Source organism: Gobius niger, assembly GCF_951799975.1.
Source record: "Gobius niger genome assembly, chromosome: 15".
NCBI lineage: Eukaryota > Metazoa > Chordata > Actinopteri > Gobiiformes > Gobiidae > Gobius > Gobius niger.
The window spans coordinates 20,685,304-20,707,441 of record NC_136866.1 but is presented as its reverse complement, the minus strand read 5'-3'; the positions used below and the strand labels follow the sequence as shown (position 1 = coordinate 20,707,441).

The following is a 22,138-nucleotide window of genomic DNA, read 5'->3' as shown; positions in this document are numbered from 1 at the left end:
ATAAGCAGAAACCACTGAATATCTTTTATCATTTGGATCAGAATCCACTTTAATGCGTTACTTTTTATCATTAGCTATTTCATGAATGACTTCTAACCATGTTTGGACCATCTAGATGAGGTCGATGGTTGACAACAGCTGAAAACATCTGGATTGTTGTGATGTTTGAGGCTAAGTGCTATTGTATCCGAGTACCTGGCTTTGCTAACTGTGTCCGGAGCATGTACGATATTTGTCCTTTTTATTTTTAGTTGTATAATGGGTAAATGTAAAAAAAAAAAAAAAAACTAAGATTGGAGTCTTTCTGCATTGCAGTGACTCGATTAAGTGTGGACATATACACACAGCCCTGCAGTGTTCCCGCCTCATGCCCAAAGCATCTGTCTCCAACACAACATGAGCACGTATGTGCAAGTATTGTCTGGATGTATTATGGCATGACAAGGCCAGTAAATGACACGTGTGCTTACATATATAAAAGCAACATTTGGCTAACTTTTGAAACGTGGCAAAAAGCCAACAAGAACAACAATAACGCTGAAGTCTGGTGCGTCTCCAGTCACGTGGTGGAGGCCGTACAAAATGTGAAGAAGAATAAATCCTTTCACATGGGACAAAAACGTCATCTTTGGTCCGGGACAGTCGAGTGTGCTGGTGCTCTCTCTGGGTCGTGGTTATCTTTCACCTGCTGAGCACTTCCTGGTTATTTGGCCCGGTGAACACTTCCCGGGTCCGAGCTCTGCTGGTCTACAGACAGAGCCGTAGGAGGCGCAGCGCTGGGGCTGTCCACCAGAGGGAGCCGCTCATCTGGCACCGCCATTCAGTATGCAGGGACTCTGAGGGGGAGAGGGGAGAACATTAGGGAGGAGAATCAGGGCATGGACAAGGCAGGACCACACTTTTGAACAGGTTTTTCCGGACGGCGACAGCTGAAGGGTTAATGTAAAAAGTGCCTGACACATCATGGTTTATACAAATCTGATGCTTTTTAATGCCATTTTCATTGTCCAAATACTATACTTGAACCACTTAACTGCCACCTTAGGGTTAGGGTTAGTATTAGGGTTAACAATTTGAAAGCCAAGACCTTCTAGGTTTTAAAAAATATGTGTTAGAATCATCAAGAAAACATTTCATCAACAGAGGAAAGAGAATTGGACAAAAATGTTGACCAAAACGGCTACTGAATATGTTTTAGACCATCATTTTGGTATTTTCAATGAACTCATGAAGCAAACACTAATGAGCAATGTCATCATTTTCCAATAAAATTAGATTAAATGTCAGCTTGAATTTCATTAATTCATTTGATGATTTTTAATTCTTTTTAATGCTTTTTATTTTTTAGTTAAGACATATTTAGCACAATTATATTTAAGATTGTGCAAAAAAAATACCCAACTTTCTGTAGTTTGACCATTTTTGTTGTGATGTTTATAGATTCACACTGACAGAAGAGGAATGGTCCAAGATTCACCTGATCGTTGTGATCGTCTAATCTGTAACTACAGAAAAGCAGATATTTCTGCAAAAGAAGCATTCAAGAGCTCTTTCGCAAACCAAAGTTGAATAGTTTGGGAGGAACACACAATGTCATGTGAGGAGGAAGAATGGAACAGCACCAACATCTTTACCCTCTCCTCACTGTGAACTCTGGAGCAGGAGAATCATGGTGTGGGGCTGTTTTGTTTCCTCAGGGCCTGGACAACATGATATCATTAATAGAAGAATGAATTCACAGGTTTATCACGATATTTTGCAGAAAAACCTGAGACATTCACAACAGCGTGGAATAAGAAAGTGAACCCTTGTATTAAATATCTGCCGATCCTTCTTTTGCAGAAATAACTGTTTTTCTACAGATGAGACGCTCACAACGATCATGAATCTTGGACCATTCCTATTCCAGGGTTTCCTGTGAATGTTTATATGTTATGTAAATGTTTGGGTGGTATTAGTTAAAGCAGACACTGTTGATTATTATGACTTTGATGAAGATCAGACCACATTTAGTGAACAATTTAAGCAGAAAATTGAGAAATTCCAAAGCGTTCACATACTTTTTCCATGTAACTTCTTATCACATAAAACTTTGTACTTGATAGATGAATGAATGATTGTAAGTAGTATAAGTAGCAAAAGCTTTTTTTTTCATTGTATCTTATAAAAATGTGTTCTTTGGAAACATTAACATTTTGGATTCCACCACAACTTGAGTTACTCTGACAGTTATTCTTTACTCCAATTGAATTTTCATCAATTACTTTTTTATATTGATTTACCGGAGTTGGATTAATGTTACTTTAAATATTTTGGCAACTGCACCCGCCATTCCCAACAGTTTAATTCTGGAATTTTTCAGAGCCCTTAGACCTATTCAGCCCTAGTTTAGAACCACCTCGTAAAATATTTGACAATCATTAAACTGGATCTGAAAAAGTCTCTGAAATGTACGAAATAAATGGACTAAATCATGCCTAAACCAGACAAATTAATGTGTCATTAAAGCTTTAATGAAATAACCTCTTATTAATATGAATTAAAGTATAAAATTGCAGACTTGAAGAAGCCCAAGCACCACCAGTGGGACCTGTACCGCAGTTTGAGAACCACTAGTCTATTCTTAGTTTATGCCTCGTGTAGTTTTGGATTCGTCCTGGCACCTGGTTTGGTCTTCATAACTTAGACAGACGATGCTCTTATTGTATGCATTAAGCTAAGATAACTTTAGTTTTCTCTTCACATAGGCTAATGCTAATTTGCCAATATCCAGAAAAGATAGACATATCTGTATCGCGTTATATCAACATCACATCTGGACAAGCTTGTGTTTCCTCTACAAAAACAAACTTCTCATTTGAACTCTATCCGATAACCAGTCCCGCGTTTTCCCTGGACACTCTATAATCCACTGGTCCTTGTCTAAACACTGGCGGCCATGCTTTTAGCGGTGTCCCGTTCGGATCCCCGCTGTGAGAGACACCAAACCAAGAACATCTGGGCTCTGTCTCACTCTCGCTCCCATGCACCTCTACCACACACACACACACACACACACACACACACACACACACACACACACACACACACACACACACACACACACACACACACACACACACACACACACACACACACACACACACAGTATTAAACACAAACAAGAGGCACCAGGCAGGGGTGTCCGCTCTCTCCCCCACTCTTTCTGTCCCAGTGCGCTTCACTTTCAAACACTCAGCGAATACCCGAGCGGAGAGCTCCAGTTACACGGGGCTATAAAGTGTCCCAAATAAAGGCAGGGGGAAACTGAGAGGCAGAGAGCAGCGTTTCCTGGGGTGAAATGGTTGGGTCCATTCCTCCACGGTGGAGAGGCAGAGGCAGAGGGACGGCCAGGGCATGTCGAGGCGCTGATGGATAGATAGATATGCGGATTCAGATGTCGCTTTAAGTACACATGCACTGAGGAGACACAAACTGCAAAAGTCCCACCCAAGATGTGACCTGCAGTATGTTGTTGGTGAATTCTGGGGAATACACTTAAAGGAACTGGCCACTGTTTCCATATTGAGATATGTTCTTACCTGAGCTTAGAGGAGTTGATGTGTACCTGTCTGGTCTTTGTGCGTGCCCTCAATCACGCATAATGACTAAAGATGTTGTTAGCATTTGGCCTCTCCCAATGTGTTCCCATAGCTCCAAATGGGGGTGAAGTTGGAAGCTACCAGGCTCTTCCACGTGCACAAAGACCAGACAGGTACGCATCAACTCGTCTAAGCTCAAGTAAGAACATATCTCAGTATGGAAAAATGGTGGCCTGTTCCTTTAAAGCTGTAGTAGTCAAATTATTTTCTTGTAGTAGAGTAAACTTCATTTGGCACTACAGATCTACATTGTGAATAAAAACACAGACTATGTGTGCTGTTGTGTGTTAAGATATAGCCCATTTTCCTCCAGCACAAACCAGGATAACCTGGCAAAAGCCAGACTGATATTCCAGTGCAATAACATTTGTTCTGACATTAATCTGGGATGGCTTGAATCGTTTGGGGAGAGGTTTCACGTTCGAAGCAGCACTTGCTGTTGATTGGATCAAGAACAACACAAATGTGTGTTTGTGTTATGTGTTGCAGGATACCTCATGTTTTTGTCATCGCGGCGTTGTTAATTACTATCTTTTTTGAACCAACCAGTTTTGTTCTGGTTCTAAACGGTGAAGATGGGAGCAGTTCAAGATGGATTCTCGTGTGTTTTTAAACTCACAAATACCGCGATACCACCCTGTTCACGTCTCAACTCTGTCTCGATATGAACTCCCCAGCTGAGGTGATTAATTAGATGTCTAATCATCTAAAGTGAACATTCGGGATGTGGAGGAGGGTCTGTGATTTGGAATCGATTTGTGTTCAGATCAGAATACTTTTTTACTGTACACTACTTAAGTGGACATAACAAGCATACTTTTGCCTCAAGGGATAAGACACTGTTTCTGAAACACATTGCCCTTAACACTGCACACTATTGGTCTGCATGGTTGGAGCGCTCTCTGCAGGCAGAAGTGGGAATTGCTGTTAAAGAGAAATTATGAACTTTCATACTTTCATATCAACTAACAGCAAGTTAGCGGATCAAGTGTGCTATAGAAACACAGTTTGGGTGCAAAACCGCTGACAGCTGGTCTAGTGATGGTTTGAAGACTTTGAAAATGCAGAGGACACTTGTGAGTTCAAAGCCCTTCCAACAGCAGAAGAAACAATCAGGGCAGGATTACTCAAATCTGCATGAACGAAACAAAATGTTACTCCAGGTCTGTTTTTGACAAGAGAACAACCTTACAACATACATTTTGCATGACATGTCCCCTTATACTCCATAGAAGATGGAGTCGAGCCAGTAGAACAACACATAAACCCTCGTCCACATGCTGTTTGAAAGTGTTACTGAGCGACAGAGCCGGTGACACAGAGGACACGGGCAGCACTCACAGGAATCTTTTTAGATCATCTGACACATCTGGGCCTGACTGGACTGTCTGAGCCCAAGAGGTCAGAGGAGTTCAAGATCTAAGCAGTCAGATTGTCTCGAAACGAAAGGCTATTTGATGCATTATACTTTTTAAAATATGAACTAATCTGCAGAATAAATCGCCTTTATCGTCTCTATTGTCATGCATTTATTAGATTGTTTATAGCATGTTAGCATTTAGGTTCAATACAAACTGGCCTGGTATAGGAAGTACTGTCGTTCACAACTTTACCTTTACGACATAGCAAAGCCACATCGTACAATAATGTTGTCACAATACTAATACTAATATCATGAATACAGTCTAGATATTAATATTGTGAATGCCTATTCTTAGAGGACCTACATAGGTGTGCAGAGGTGCATAGTGATCTAATGGTTCATTGTGCTAGCTAATCGTGTTAGAGGGTCTTTGATGATTAGAAAACCCTCATGCAAATACGCTAGCACCCTGCCCTGTATTACATTGCAGTGTATATTACAGTATATTAATATTATCTGGTTTTACAATGTTCTTGATAAATTATTGTAATAAAAGGTTATAATTAAAGTCAAATGCTAAAACTATTCTAGGTAGTATAAACACTGTCTGTATCTGCCTAAAGTCACTGCAGTCACATTTAGGAGCAGAACAGTGCATTCATTCAAAGCACCAAACAATGTTTAAACTGGCCTTTAAATTCCTCCAAATATATATTCATATATCTCAAGTACAGATAGGAAACATTTAACTATACAGTTCACATTGATAACATTAAAAACGACTTAATAACCAATGCTATCTTACACTTGTATCAACCGCTCCTTATGACCTGCTCCAGTACCAGTAATCAGATCCTACATTTCGACAATGGATGCATTTAGTTTAAGAACTTTATTCAGGGTTTAAGTGAGCACTTTTAACTGTAGTTTCAGTTTTGGCCGCTGGCAGTGGAGCAGGAGGAGGGGCGACTGTGCGTGCCGGTATCAATTAGGGAATCAAGAATCTGTTCTTTTTTGTGTAATGAACCAGTGTCCTGGGTCATATTGGGGCGTTAGTAAAAGACAGGCTGGCTGGAGCTCAATGTACTGACGATAACTATTGAGCCCATTTGCCATTTGCCAAGTGTTTGCTCACGTGCAAAAATAAGAAGAAAATGGTGCAAAAATAGGAGATTTTGCTTTCTGCTTTCGATACTTTCATTTTTCGATACCGGTAGTGCCGAAACCTTTTAGTTTTCTGATACCAGACTGGTGTCGTTCAGCAGTGCCCAGCCCTAATCCAGGATCGTTGAAGGTCACTGTGAAGGAGAGGAAAGGTGCCGTGCTAACCACCCATAGAGCCACCGGGTCACTGAAAGGTCGCACTAATATTATTTCCGCACAAAAGGTTTTGTGATTTTCTCCTGACTTTTATATTAATCTTCACACATCACAAGCGTTCACTCAATCCCCTCGCTTCATCAATACCCCCCAAACACACACAGCATTAAACTTATAGCACTACAATACTATAACCCAGGACGTACAGGAGGGCTTTCACAGGAGAAGAAGAAACAGCGAAAGTGGAAAACAGGATTACTTATTATTCCAGAACATCGCTATAACATTCACTTTTTGTGACATGTCCACTTGAAATCCCTCACGGTCACATGTTGTGGCTCTCTGATTTCTCCGCACCACCAGGATTTATCACTGTACCCCTGTGTTTGTTAAAAGAAGCCATTATGACCATGAACTGTGGCCTTTGGGATGTGCCGCTGATGTGCAGGAGGAATGGAAATGTGAACGGGCTTTGTCATGGGGCTGGATTAATGGCAGAACACGGCGTAACGCGGTAACACGAGCGCTCTATGGAAAGATACCAGTGGCCGGTGTTAAGGATAGGGGGAGCGCTCTCACATGTTTTTGGACGCACCCACCGGAGCTAAAGCGGGAGCACAGAAGGCCTTTGAGTGGGCCGGAGGTGAGGGAGGATTTTGGGTCGCACGCTAACAACAACATCTGGTATGGCAGCGGAAAGCAGAGGAGGAGATTCAGAAGGACTGGATATTTTACAGATCAGTGCTTTATAAAAGGCAGAACCGGGTACGACTTAGTTTGATTCACTCAACAGGTCCCTGAGTCACTCTTGGAGTAGCTTTATGACACAGTAGTTCAACTAAGTCAATGAAGTAGTCTCTATCTCTATCCAGCCACAATACATGCTTTCCTCTTCTTTACAAAGACGTGTATCGGATTTCTTCGAATTCCCGATGGGCGTGACAGACAAGCGTATTAACCAATCAGAGAAAAGCCAGATATGACGGCAGATAGTGGTTTTAAGAGGTAAAATGTTAATGATCTATGTCGTCTTTGCCACAAAGAGTCATTATCAACTTGATTCAGAGTTTAAACATTGGACAATTCAGCACGAATGTACAACAGCTGTTTCAATCAATGTATATACGTTTGGAACAGGACAATGAAACTTTCAATAGACGGCCACAAGGAGAAAACAGAGAAGATGAAGCATCAATATCTGTCAAAAATATTGTACTTGTGGTTAATTACATCCGAAAATGTAAAAAGTTTCTCTGTTCACCTGCAGGCCTCGCATTTATTCCAAACTTCATGAGGGAGGCCCCCCACATGTTGTGCATCATCTGCTACACACAACATTCAGGGAGTATCTCAAACAAGAGCACCCCTAGAAAAGTGTTATTCTGGAAAATTGTTTAAAATGTCTTTCGAAAGTAAAGCAATTAAAAGCAACACCTTCTATTTCATATCCCGTATGTCAATCTAATGTAGCGTACGGAATCTTCTAGACTCGACTTCCACCACCTCCCAAAGTCCACTTTAACCACTGACCACACTATTCCCTATAGTGACTATATCGTGGTCACATCATTTTGTAGTGGTGTCTGAATGTTCAGAGAGAAAAAAAATTGAAATGAAATGCACACTTCTGAACACTCCTGATGGTCACTAGATGGGTCAATCATGACCACAATGCATTGCGTGGGTCGGAGAACGGCCAATGGCGACAGGTCACATGAATGAATGAAAACAGCAGTTTTGATTGCATGTTGTGTATTATTCATGAATAAACTAAGTTGTTACGGTAAAATGTAGCTATTGTTAGCTGCTGACTTTAGCTTGAGCGGTTCAATGATCCATAGCTTCCTCCATCGGACAAAAAGGCAATAATCAAAGCCGTTTTTTTAATTAATGTAAAATCCATGTGAAATAAAACTGATCTTACTGATATTTATCCACAAATATTCCTTTGTCTCTTGAATTCGGTTGGTATTTTTCTCATTATTCCCGGAGTTTAGCGACTTATAGTCGATGTAGTCACTCATTCTGTTGGTGTTCCGGACACCTGGCTCAATACTTTCAGCACGCAGTGAGGAGAAAGTAGTGTGCGCCAAAAGAATCAGTGACTGTATCGTCTACTATATAGTGCGGGCCTATTAGAGGATCAGGAGTTAGGGACTAGAAGAAGAAGAGCTTCATTTGTAAAGCACCTTTCACAGACAGGGTCACAAAGCACTTTACATGAGACTGTTTCACATTCACTCACAGGCGTCAGAAGCGTTTCAAAGGTGGTCAGAGCCATGTTTACATGTCAGCCCGCTCTGAGGAGATAGTGGAGCCACATAAGCACAGCTAAGCAAAGCGGCGCAAATGTGGATTTTTTTTTTCTTGAATAGGCCCAGTCTAAACTTTAAGTCAATGTAAAGTCAATGAAAATTCACGTTGTGAAAGTGGAGGGGATCAAACAACCACTTTTCAAAAGTGGGGGGGACATGTCCCCCTCACAATGAATGGCTACGACCCCCTCATGCATTCACTCCATGCTCGGTGGTTTCCCCTGGGAGAGACTGACAGAAGCGCTGTCACGACTGCACACATCTGCACACATCTGCACACATCTGTGCCAGTGGTTCCTCTGACCACCATCAAGCATTCACACACACATCATTTATCCGGGCCTATTGTACATGTTTTTAGTAATGGGGAAACCTGCGCAAACACGGGGAGAACATGCAAACTCCACACAGAAAAGTCCCGTCTTTGTGGGAATCGAACCCGGGACCGTGAATTGTGTATTGTTTGTATAGCTCACATGTCTGTATCTTTCAGGGTTTGGCTACAGTTTAGTTGTTCATATGACATAGCAACATAAAACCTGGAAAGTTCCGCAATGTGGCTTTAGCTTAAACCCCCCCCCCCCCAAAAAAAAGAAAATGTATCCGCCGCCCAAATAAACACATCTTTGTCGTTGACTTTCCAACATTCTTAAGTGGGCTTCTCGGGCAATAACCGGACAGGGCGTTCTCCCTCTCACACAGCTCTCCAGAATACGTGCGGTCACTAAACAACATGGCGCCAAAGTCAGAGATCCCCGAAACCCGGCACTCCGCGGGCTCTAAAGTTACAGCTGTGAGCGAGAGGGAGGGGGGCGAGCGGGCGGGCTGAGAGAAAGTCACTTTGAAACACTATCAGCTCACCACAAACTGACAGGCACAATGCTTTGTTTGCATAGCTGCCTGTTTTGTAGACACAATTTGGAGAGATTGGATTATGGGCAAAAGAGACGGCGAAACTGCGAGAAGGATTTGTCGTGGACATTTGAAACAGTCGTCATAAGGAATCGTGCTCACTTTGTTTCTTCTGCGTCTGTGTTTCCTTGATTTGGTTGCGTAGATGGACAGACCACAAAAGGGTCCTCCAAATTTGTGAAAGTCCGTAAACCATCACTGCGATTCATTGATTGATTGATTAAATATATGTAATATATTTCAATGTAAATATAAACATAAAATTAACGTGAAATAATAAAATGCTGAGGTGCCCAAAAGCGCATTTATCAGTCGCATAACTTTTAACCATGTTATAAAGTGAAATCCTCATCAGAAACAGAAGTGGTGCTGTTCAGGTCGTCTCAATGTTTTAACTCCGTCATCAGCGATGGGCAAATCAAATTACCTGTGCTACACTATACTCCCACATGCAAAATATACCTGCTCTGATGGCTTCGGATTTAGCATTTGTCATTCAAAATGACTTTTTAAAGTTAAAGTTAAAGTTTATAGTATTCCTCTTTGAAAGTCATCCATTGGGAGTAGGGATACTAGTATTATTATTTTTTTTACTGGTATTGGGAAAAAAAAGTATAAAAAAACCCTACAAATTTAAATTAAAACTTAAAAACAAATAGATGTATATTTATTCCACACTCTTTCCATTGTGTGATCTCATTGTAGACATTAAACTATAAATGAACACATGTAGGAAACAAAAAAGGATAAATAACTCCAAATGTCTTTTATATTTTAAATTTCCTTAATTCTTGGCATTTTCTCCATGAGCTTTCATAAGGTCATGGTAACAGTCGGACGGTCAGACCATTTCAGGCGACAACATCGTGAAGCTCAATGAGAACATTTCAAAAGCAAAGCAAACAGCGGCTATTTTGAAGAATTTCTGTCAACTTGTTTGGTTTAAACATAATTCATTTTGAGTTCATAATGAACGCCTTCCAGGGCCAATTTGGCACCCTAGGCAAGAGACGGGGAGAATACGGATGGCCTGATGTGGCTTTCAGAGTCTGGCTGAGCGCACTTTGAACATCTGCGCCACCTTGGGTGTTTGATGTAAATACCAGAAGCACCCCGGCTGCTAATGGAGTTTTTCTACTTTTTGTATTTTTTGTGAAGGCTGGTCTAAACATTTTTGCGAATCCTCTTCAAAATGGCTGATTTCGAGGGTGACCTTCAAATTGTAACATTTCACCCTGAACTCTAATGCAGTATGATTAGAAGACTTTAACGCTGGTCAATTTAAGCAAGAACTACAAAAATCACTTCCATCATTCATTCAGATCAAATTACAAATGTGGTGAATTTTAGTTTAAGTCATGATTTTTAATTATTTTATTTGACCAAGTGTATAATGCTTTGACACAATTTGATGAAAAAAGCCAACTGCTTACAATTGTTGCTTCTATTTGAAGCCGACTGTGTTACACACACTGTGTTACTGTTGAAATGAAGCGATAATATTGTCCCTGATTGATTGAAGACCGAATATCCCATATTTTCCTTCCTGTGCAGCCTTATACATCAGTCTCAAATGTTGTCCACTTGTATGATTGTGTTTCGCTGGCACTTTCCCAGGGTGTTCCCTTTGAGGGTTTATAGTTGCAGGCGAAGGCATAAGAGAGTATAATACAAACACTAAAACCCAACTTTCTGTTTTTCAACAGGGAAGTTGAAAGTGCTCGAGTGGACAACTTTCTCCCATGTGCAGTTTATCTCATTTGCAGCCGGTCATGTGACACGCTGTGGTTTTAGAGTACACTGGGCCTGGCTCGTATCGTATTTCCAAAATGGAGGTGGAAAAAGTGTCTCACTGGCACGGACTGCAGGAGCGGTGTTAGTTTCTTGGCATCACTGCGTCCCAAAGAGGAAAGCACTGCAGCGCAGACGAGAGAATCACAGCGGACTTATGTCATTCTCAAACATCTCAAAACAAGGATGCACTGTAACTGAAGAAACACCGAACACTGTTGAGTAAAGCCAGGAGTACTCGCCATTCAACTCCAGGCACAGTGAAATACTCTTCAATAAAGTTTAAGTTCCAGGTTTTGGTACCTGGTTCTAAAAAAAACTACTCTCAGCTGCACCACATTTAGCTTCATGTTCTGAGCAGAGCTTTCCACTTGAGCAGCAGGTATAAGAGGCATTTCCTATCTCCAAATTTGGAACTTCCTTGGAACAATTGAACACTCTCCTGAAATACTGTAAGGTTTGCAACATAAAACATAATTAGTCTTTAGTTTAGTTAAATTGTATTTAGTCGGTTAAGTTTTATTCTTTGTATTCTTGAAGATGAAAGGGAAGCAGAGGTGCTCACATGTCTCCCAGTCTCACATGTCTCCCAGTCAGCTTTTGGAGTGTTCATGTAAGAGATTGATGAGTTACTTAAAACTGCTCTGAGCGATAAGTGCCTCTAGATGCGCCACCTTTTGCTCCACACTCGCACATAGCAGAAGAAGACCGGCGCTGCACCTGCACCTCCCTCACCCATTTATTATAATAGATCCATGCCCTCACCTCACAGCACACCCCCCCCCAACACATCCCTCACCCCCACATGGCCACACATCAGAACAGCGTGTGGTCTAAACAGTGTGAAGGGGAGTGCGGGGCGTGGGTGACAGGGGACAGCCAGGTGAGGGGAGCAGAGCAGAGTTCACGACTCCACCTACTGATGAAAACATTTCAAAAAGACATCACTTAAGGCAGCTTTAACAACTGCTTTTTAATAACACATTTAAAGTAACATCCTTCTTTATTTTTATTTTGAATGATTCTTGTGAAGCATTGTTAATCCTTCATAGGACAATAACGGGCGTCACAGGCTGCCGTTAAATGGAAGTCACAGTTTGCTTGTGTGCATTTACAGTATTATGTAAGTATTGTGAGCTGATTTAGAACAATCTTGAAAAAAAAATAATTAATTGTTTTTGCTCAATCGGTCTGTAGGGCATTGTCTTTGTAATGTCCATCAACCCCTGTCTGTCCACAGTTCAGGGGAGGCTGGTGTTGGTTGTGTCATAATTTATGAAAGTGATATACAGGCACTTTTACTGTATTATTTGATACGTAACTTCACTTTTTTAGAAATGTCAAAGAATATGACATGGCCCCTTGGCTGGTTGTAACATCCTTAGGGTTGGTTTGAACAGAAAGTCAGAATTATAAGCCACATGGAATACAGAGATTGGAAAATCCACTTGAGCTGATGCAGGAAAATGGATGTCATTTTCAGATTCTGCATTGCAAAATGTTGCAAACCAATTTTTAGACAGCTCACAAAGATTGTTTCTTGTAGCCTAGCATAATCTGTGATGATCTCATTGGAGGTACATTTGGCAAAGTAAAAGTTGAAACTGAGCTTTCCTCTGGTCAGAAGGAGTCAATTAAACTTGCTTGAATGAGCAAAAAAGCTGTTCCAATTAGCATGTTTTTTTGGAGCGAAGCTGAAATAGTTGATAAAGGTTATTGCCTTCTTAACCTCTGAAAAGAACTCACGGTTACAGCATCAACACTATGTCACCCACTCTCACCTTTTCTCTCTCCTTTTACTTGCTCTGCTCCCGCAGGCGAAGACACCTCCTCTTCAGCGCAGGCTCCATGTCCCCACCAGCAGGGGGCGCCGTGGCTGGGGTCCGCAGGCTGCCCTTGTCCCTGAGTTTGGGCAGGAGCAGCGGGGTTTGCGTGGCGGCGGTTACGGTGGCGGATGCGGTGGTCGTGATGGCGGGAGCAGTGGGGGTGGGCGTTCTGCTCCCGCTACTCTTTGGTGTGGTTGGCAGGGCATACGCGTGATCCTCGTCCGGTATGTGCAGGTCTTCGCCAACGTCTCCAACATTTATCACTGGCTCGTCCGGTTTGGATTCGACATTTTGGCATTTGTTTTCTTTGAGTGCTTCAGGACAATTGGGCAACCGATCAGGTGAAGGCGGGTCAGACCTAACCGGTGAAGTCACCAAACCGTTTGATGGCTTTTCAAAAAACTGACTGCAATGTTTTGGACTAGAATTTGGATCTTTGAGGTGATAGATTGTGTCCGGGGGTGGTGTCTGCGAAACAGGAGTTATGATAATTTGCCCAGGCCTAACCCCGGGCTCCCCAAGCCCCGCTACATCCACCACGCCGTTGGCACTTGGCTCTACCTTAACCTGGGTCCTCTGCAGCACCCGCTGAATGACCTGCCTTTCCGTCAAATGCTTATAGTCTATATTTTCAGAGCTGGGAGATGATACTTCACTAATGGGCGTTGACGATGGCGACGGGAATGACCTTTCGGATTTGACCCAATCTTTTGCGTGTGGCGAGGAAACGTCTTCAGAGTCAGCTAAGTCGTCCCCGTTCGAACTGTAATCTTTGTCTCGTGACTCTTGTCGTGAGACTTGATACCTGACCCTATCTAAGCCCTCCGGAACTGGCTGGATTACCCCGCCGTGACCGGAAGAACGTTCCTGGGTCGGCTTGATCGGAATCGGGATAGGAATCGGAATAGGTACCGGGAGCGGAACGATTACAGGATATGGCACGAGAATTGTTGGCTGGGGCAGAAGCGGGCCAAAAGACGGTATTCCGAAATTCATCATGGGTGGCATCGGGACATGAGGCGGGACTGGCCCCCTCGGTAGCATATTTAGTGGTGGAGAATGCAGTCCCGGGAAGTACGCTCCGTGGAAGGGGTGCATGAGACTGGGGGGGTTCATGGGGGCACCAGGGGTGGGGGGCTGCAGGTGTGGCGAGTGCGCCGGCCTGTGGATGGGACTGGAAGGTGGTCCCGGGTGTGTTGGGGGGTTGGCGAGCGGACTCTTTAGCCCTTGCGCGTGCAGGGGAGGTCGGATAAACGGCATGGGCATCGGGGGGACAAGGGGGCGGGGAGCCTGATGTTGGGGGTGATGTTGGGGGTGTGGCGGAGGGGGGGCAGGGGATACAGCTATTGCTGGGGGAGGCGCGGATGCTGGTTGGGGAATCGGTCGATCAAATGTCCTCGATGACTTGGAAGAGGATGCCTCCATCGAAGACTCGCTTGACACATGGGTTTTTGGCGATAATTTCCTGTGTTTCGCCTCGCCGTTGCTAGCAGTCCACGATTCGGGAGTCAAGAGCTTTTGAGGGGTGGCATTTTTGGCATCAGAGGAGTGCCCGTCCTGGCTGGACCCGCTGCGGCTCGGACTGGAGCTGGAGTTGGTGTTGGTAGAGAGTGCGGCGCGGGCCTCTCTGTAGAACACGTCCATCTTGTACTGGTTTAGGCATTTGGTGCTGCAGAACTGGAGCCGTTCCTCACCCGATCCAAAGTCCAGGTACTCTTTGGTGTGGCGGACATGTTTGCACCAGTCACACACCTGCGACACAGGGGAGAGAGACTGTGGGGGGTCAGTATAGGGAGGAGCAATGCACAAATTATGTTCAAATCCAAAGTTAATGTATGGAATTAGCCAAAACTACCAATAATCACCAGCAATGTTCCCTCTAATTGTCCATGTGTCCGAGCAAACGCAGGCACTGCGGCCACACGAGTATGGCCCTTAGCGAGGAGTCAGGTGGTCCTCCCTTCACAGAGGCTTCCTTGTATTGTTGTTCAATTTTCAAACAATATTTTGAGTTCCTTTTGTTGCCGAAGTGTATATTTTCTTTTATATGATTGTTGCAACTGTTTTGCAATTTAATTATTTTGTACACTCCAATGAAAGACAATAAAGTCATTTTATTATGTTGATTGCAAAATCTGCTAATTTCCAAACTCACTGGTTTATAGGCAGCTGGGGGCCCCTTCAACTGGGACCCCATTACAAATGCCTGGTTTGCCCATCTCATTGGGACAGCCCTGCCAATATACATTTTTAATTTATTACAATATTAAATATAACACAGAAGCCAAACTGTGTAGTAAATGGTATTAAAATAAGGATATATTTATCCTTTTTAAAAAAAATATATTTATCCAACGTAAGTATTTTTCCTCTTATTCACAGGTTGTAGCTAAATGAGGCTTTACAGTGGACTCATTTTCGGACAATGTTTTGAATGAAGACGTGGCTCGGTCAGAGCTGTGGTGTCTAATAAGGGCCATGTCCACTTTTCAGTCTCTTTCTAGCCTTTTACAGGCAGTGACAGCACAGCTCCAGTGTCTGAGTGTAAAACACATACTTTGAACGGTGTACATGGGCCGCTGCAGAGGGATGGAGCAAAGCGTAAAGATGGGTTGACACTGTGAACTCTCAGAGGGATAGGGGATGTGTCTATGACAGGAGAGACCACACTATGCGACTCCTCCAGCGCCGTGGGGACCGTTCATAAGCGTGTCTATCAGTTATTCTCAGGTCAGATTTCATTTACAGGCTAGCACTGCAAATAAGAAATTGTTCATAATGTTTAGTTTGTTGACTTTTTTTGTGCACTTCATAGTTTTTCTTTTATGTCAGTTCGTGGACGATGGACTTAACTGACATACAGAGAAAGCCAACTCAAAGCTGCTTCAAAATGGCAATTTTACTGGCAACTAACAAAGTGAAGTGTATCTTCCTATGTACAATTCAAGTCAAGCAAAAAATCCGGCTGGACAACTTAATCAAACTTTGATACTCCCACACTCTCCCATGTAAGTGTATTGTTTGTCTCCGAGTGTGTAACGCGATCTGATTTGTGTCACGGTGAGAGGCCTGTGAGTGTTACATTAGCCGACACATGAGCACACAAAGGCGCATTGACAGTATGAGGAGTGGGGCGTGTGCATGTGTGTAACTTACTCGCACACTGCTGTTGATCTTGAGCACCAGTCTGGGCGAGTCCTCGGTGTGGGGCGGCTGTGGGGAGCGCTCACTTTGGAGGTCTTCATCCCGGGCCTACAACAACAAGGACGTCACTCAACACTTCACATCATATCATGTGGACATTATTTTGCAGTTTTGTTAACATTTGTTTTGTTGCTTTTCATTTGAAGTGTATTATCTCTTCTCTGAGAAGCTCCCTCTTTCTAACTTTTTTCTTTTTGTAGGGTAACATTCCTTTTGCCCCACAAAAGTATGTTGTTAAAGTGGTCATTTGTGGAAAAGTAAGCCTGATGCGTGAAGTTTGTATGCATTATAATGTGTTGCTGTTGTGTACGGTCAATCCAAATCATCAATGTGCGCAGAAAGGGGTTTTACTTGTTCGTCACATTTTGACTGCGAAGGACAGCCGTGACGGTGAAAATATCCAATTCGTCACATTTTGACTAAAAGGGCGTTTTGTTAAAATACCGTTTAGTCCAAATTAGCTATACTGCCTTAATGTTTTCACAAACTAAAATGAAACTAAAATTAAATTAAAAGTTGTCCATGATGACGAACGCTATGACTAAAACCATCGAAACTACCAATGACAGCTTAAAAGAGCCTCATGCCATTTCAATTCACCGCCAATAAACAGCGCCGGGCTCCTGTCCTTGTGGGAGAACCTCCATGAAGCCATGGATCTTTTAGATTTAAGTTGCACCAACTAAATTTAAAAAAGAAATTGTCTGTAAGTCACAGGGGTCTGGTTTCCCAGGTGAATTGTTCGAGGCTGGCGTTTGATTAATTTAACCCGCACTTCACTTTTTGCATTCATTCTGCACACAAAGCCACGTTACAGGTGCGGGAGGGCATCCTGCTGCCCCCGCTCCAGTGTGCACTAAACACTGCAGACAGAAACAGTGATAGAGTTTGCACCTGTCTGAGGTGTTAGAAAAGGCGTTAAAAATCTATACATTAGCCGCATCGTTGTATAAGCCTCAGGATTCAAAGTGTGTGAAAAAAGTAGCGGCTTATAGTCTGGAAATTCCGGTAAATAACGTTATAATGTTTGACTCAATCTCGTCGAAAGCTACATTCCATTTTTGTCAAAATAGGACTGAACACTTGTTAATATTAACACTGTGCACGGATGGAAGATCATCCCCTGGAAATATAAAATACACAAACTATATCCCTAGTGATATTGAAGAAGCCTAGTATTCTACACATCCTGCTGCTTCTGCCACTGTGCCACACTGAAGGTACACCAAACACTGTAATTACTATAATGCCATCACTGCTGCTGCTCCTCTGATTCAGGAGAGGCTCATATTTGTACTGAAAGGGAAGTAAATCGTGGCACACAAAGTGCAGAGAGCGACTGGAGGAGAGACTGGTTGCGACCTGCCTATAACCCGAGAGGCTGTATCCTCTTCCATAAACAGGCCTGTGTGCGTATACGGGGGTTGGGTTTCTGAAACAGGAGAGCGCTGTTTAAAGGACAGTCAACAATATCAGCCCCACATCATCCGTGTGATCCATACAGAGATACGCTTCGGAAAACTGACAATATTTAAAAGTTCTACTTTGAAATGTTTCCAACAACTTAGTGTTTGGGGCAGAGGAAAAACTCGATGCTGATTACAGAACACAGTAAGACATTTGGAGCATTGATTCAGTTAGAAAGGGGAACTTATGTCTATATAGTGTGAGGAAAACATGCTTCACGTATTGTTTCTTTGACTGACAATGGCAACAGTTACAAAACATTTTTTATGACGCTCTGTAAATGTTGTTTATGTTGACAATTTATCATTGAAGCTTAAAACACTGGTATTTTAAGATAGGGGGCCCGAGGGGCCTACTTCAGAAACATTTAAACAAGAGACTTTTAAACATGACTTGCTTTTCCCTGCAGTCTGAAAGATAAATATAATATATGTATATATGTGTGGCAGCATAAAATAGCGACTAAATGCTGTAATTTTTGTGAGAACGCCTTAAGCCCCAAGATTTCCATCATGATCCAGCTCTTAGGCATGGTCGTTCTGGAAACTCCTGTCTGCGCTGTAGGGAGCCTGCATCCCATTGTTTCAAATGTTTTCCTGTCCTTAATAAATGTCTACGAATCTTCACCTCTTCACTTACTGTAGAAAACTTTTAATACATCCAAAGAAACACACATTTCCTCCAACCTTTTCGCATTGTATTGATTAGACACCCTGTGTCGGGAAACCGAAAAAGCATGTGGCTAATTACCATATGTAACCGTTACACTAAAATTAATAATAATTATAATAATAATATACTATAGGACACAGCTAGTCATTGAGAGTCATTGGCCTCAAGTCCAAGTTAAGTCTCGAGTCACAAACAGCAAGTCCCAAGTCAAGTCAAGTCTTTTTGGAGCTTTGGTCAAGTCAGTCTCAAGTCCCGAGATTGCGACTGGAGTCTGACTCGAGTCTCCCACCTCTGGCACCTACAGATTCCAAACTTTCCATTCTTTGACTTAACAATATTTTGAAGGATTTTTGTCAAAGGGATTTTTTTAAGCAGTAATGTGGAACCTTGGCTCATAAGGCATGCAATGGTTGCCTTGGGAACTACACTGACGCAAAACTGATCAGCTGTTTGAGGCAAGAGGATTTAAACGCAGCCAATGGAGAGTCATGTGATCAGTGGAGCTCCACACCTCACAGGAAATGATGTCAGCTCCACTTATATTCCCGCAACATTTATTTAAATCAAATCTCAATAATTCACCTTTAGTAATCTCCACTATCCTCAAGGCTAGGATTAGGGTTAGTTTGGATTAGTTAAAGCTATCATTGTCCTTTGGAGGTGACATCATTTCCTGTGGTGAAGTGGAGCTCCACTGACCCCCCCATTGGCTGCATCCAGACTCTTCTTATTTGAGGGCAATGTGCGTTTGTTTTGGTTTGTTGCAATCAAGCATTTTATCCCAGCAAAGACCATAACACACAAAATTCACCTGCAAAAGATTTTTTTCCTCACATTTATTTGAGTCATTGAAAAGTTTCCGCCTTATTTGGAAATAAACACACCTTGATCATTATTATTTCATGGATACATTTTACAAGGGGTGAAACAAGAGGAAGCAGTTTAAACAAAGTCACAAACAATAGTTGACTGAGAATGTAAAATAGATGAGGCAATTTGAGTCTTTCATTCATTTCCCATCCACACCTGGTCTAAAGCAAGAAATAAGAACCTAGGGACCTTAAATACAACTTTCTTCAGAGCAATTTTCCTGGCTTGTGTTGCTTGTTTTGTTGTTGTTTTAACGCCCAGGAGCATAAGTCTCCCCAAATGGGAGAAGACTGAAATATGAACTGCTAAACACATTTCAATCAAGTTTGTGAAGCTCTAAACTACAGGGTTAGCAGCTTAAGGACATACTAAGACCCCAACGAGAGCAGGTCATTTGTTGGTCATTGAAATTCTGACATTAAGGAAAAAATAGACCCAACTCTCCCTTTATTTGGTTTGAAATCACAACATGGCCGCGCTCCTCCGTGTTGATCCCACACCTATCCACACAGTACTCCAGAGCCTGTCAATCAAAGCCCAACGCTAACACTGTCAAAATAAATAGAACAAAAACCAGCATGGTTAAGAATATTAGTGTATTTTTATAAACAATTAAAGTCTTTCGAGCCAGGCTTTTAAGTTGTTTTTGAAACGTGCCCATTGGTTTCCATGTATTCTTGAACCTTCTGGAGTCGCCCTTGGCCACTAGGGGGTGATATCGCAGCAATGACAGCCCCCTGCCTTGAGGACCATGAGAAGTGCTTTACAATAGTCCAAGACTCAAAGACTTTTATAAGAAAGAAAAAAAAAGAAAACAAGATCCAAAGTGCTCTGTCACAAAAAAAATCATGTTTTGCACTGAACCTAAAGTCGTAAAGAGGTGCATTTGTGATAACGCGTTGCATTATGGGTAAGGTAAATGTTTTGGCGACCAAACAACGCTCTTCACAGATAGCGAAAAGCAATTAGGAGAATTATGATTTGGACCATTTCAATCTCTGGGAAGTTGATGATTTAGTTTAGTCGCACTGTAAAAAAAAAAAAAGAAGACAGAAAGGGAGAGTTTCTGACCCTTGAAGGCGACTGAGGCAAAGATATAAAATCGGCTACAACGAAGTCCGAGGTCAAAAACTGTGGCCTCACGACACCGATATTCAGAATATTTAAACAGGAAGTAGAAATCGCTCTCCACCGGTTTTGCAAAGAAACATTAATCTAAGTACTGAGGGTGGAAATTTTTGTCTTACCTACTAAAATCTTGATATTTTGATGTGAAAAAGACAATTTACAACATGACTTATAAAAAGTCCAGACCCAATCCTCACTTTGGGAATTGTGGCCAGACCGACCCACATAGATTAGACGATAAATGCATTTCATTTTTACATTTTCATGATTGATCTGATTTAAAATGATTTAGAAAAGTGACAGTATCAGTATCGGGCTGATCCCATGTCCCACTATGGTCCACTATGGTCCACTGTGGTTCAATATGGTCCACTATGGTCCACTATGGTCCACTGTGGTTCAATATGGTGCAATATTGTACACTATGGTCCACTATGGTCCACTATGGTCCTGCCTACAGAGCACCCGCCCTGAGCCTCTGTCTTTTCCCTGGATTATTTTACCAAATAAATGTGTGCTAGAAACGTGGCTTTAGTCTTAAAGTCTTTAAACCAATAAGTCTTACAGTTCACAGTCATGGCTCAATGTTCTTCAATGTTCTTCACCTGAACTCACTCACACATTTTGGCGTGAGTTGTTTGGGCTGAAATGTAGGAATCTGATTGACCCAGTCATGCGCAGATGCAATGGGTACTTCGCTGATTCACTCACCAAATAATCTGCACTAATATGACCAGTGTGGGGGCGAGGCTTGCTAAAAGCTTTGTTTTTAATCTGTTTATTTTGCAATCCAAAGTGGAAACATTCAACAGGCCACTTAAAAATCCAATCTTATTATGTAACGCAAGCCCAGAATAGTCCCAAATATTTATCATTCACAAACGGTGATGTTGTGAAACAGATCAGAGGACAATGCGCCTGCTGTATTGTGGTACTGCCTTGATAGTACTGCTGTTATTGTAGGAAAAGCCGCTGATGGGAGTAAGCGGAGAGGACCAAGTGGTGTTGGGATAGAGAAACCCGATGCGGCCGGGGAGAGGGAAGGTATGCGCTGAAAGTGGACACGCGCCCCGGGCCATTCTCTCCACGTCCTGGGCCCAAACAGGAACTGACAAGCCCAAAGCAGACCCTCCTCTCTGCGCTCAACTACACTTGATTTCACAGTTGTCCGTTGTGTCAAAGTATACAAAACTATAAATACTAAATGTGGTAAAGTATGAAGTGGAAACTGAAAATCTTCCTTTACTTGTGTTGAAATATCATCCTGACTCCAAACGCTCCCAGTAATGCAAACGGTCTTGGTGTTAGGCTTGACACTGATGATAACTTTTTTGCACATGTAAACAAAGTCAGCATTCTAACACTTGAGAGACATTGCTAAAGTCCATCCATAACTAAGTTATGGATAAGTTATGGATGGATGAAGAGAAAAGCTAATCCGTGCTTTTATCACGAGCAGGCCAGTCAATTGTAATGCTGTTTTAACAGGACTCCCAAAGAAGGTCACTTACAGACCTTGCCCATACAGGGAGAAGAGCCTCATCAACTTTGTTTCTGGAATAAGTAATATGCATGCGAGTGACTTCAGAGTGAGTCCTCAGGAGGCGCTGCTCTTCCGGTTTCGTTATT

At 42.4% G+C, this 22,138-nt stretch overlaps 1 protein-coding gene across 2 annotated transcripts in view; it reads right to left on the bottom strand.

Moving 5' to 3' along the window:
• Positions 1-675: 675 nt before the first annotated feature.
• sobpb (sine oculis binding protein homolog b) overlaps positions 676-22,138 on the bottom strand; it is a 49,432-nt gene continuing 27,969 nt past the window's right edge. Inside the window, exons 5-7 of one of the 2 annotated variants that reach the window (XM_079572687.1) lie at positions 16,325-16,420; positions 13,124-14,941; positions 676-836 (exon numbers count right to left, since the gene is read on the bottom strand). In XM_079572687.1, the coding sequence (XP_079428813.1) occupies positions 13,139-14,941; positions 16,325-16,420 (1,899 nt within the window). In that variant the 3' untranslated portion in view covers positions 676-836; positions 13,124-13,138. The remainder of the gene's footprint in view (positions 837-13,123; positions 14,942-16,324; positions 16,421-22,138) is intronic. The other variant, XM_079572688.1, reaches the window with a different exon arrangement.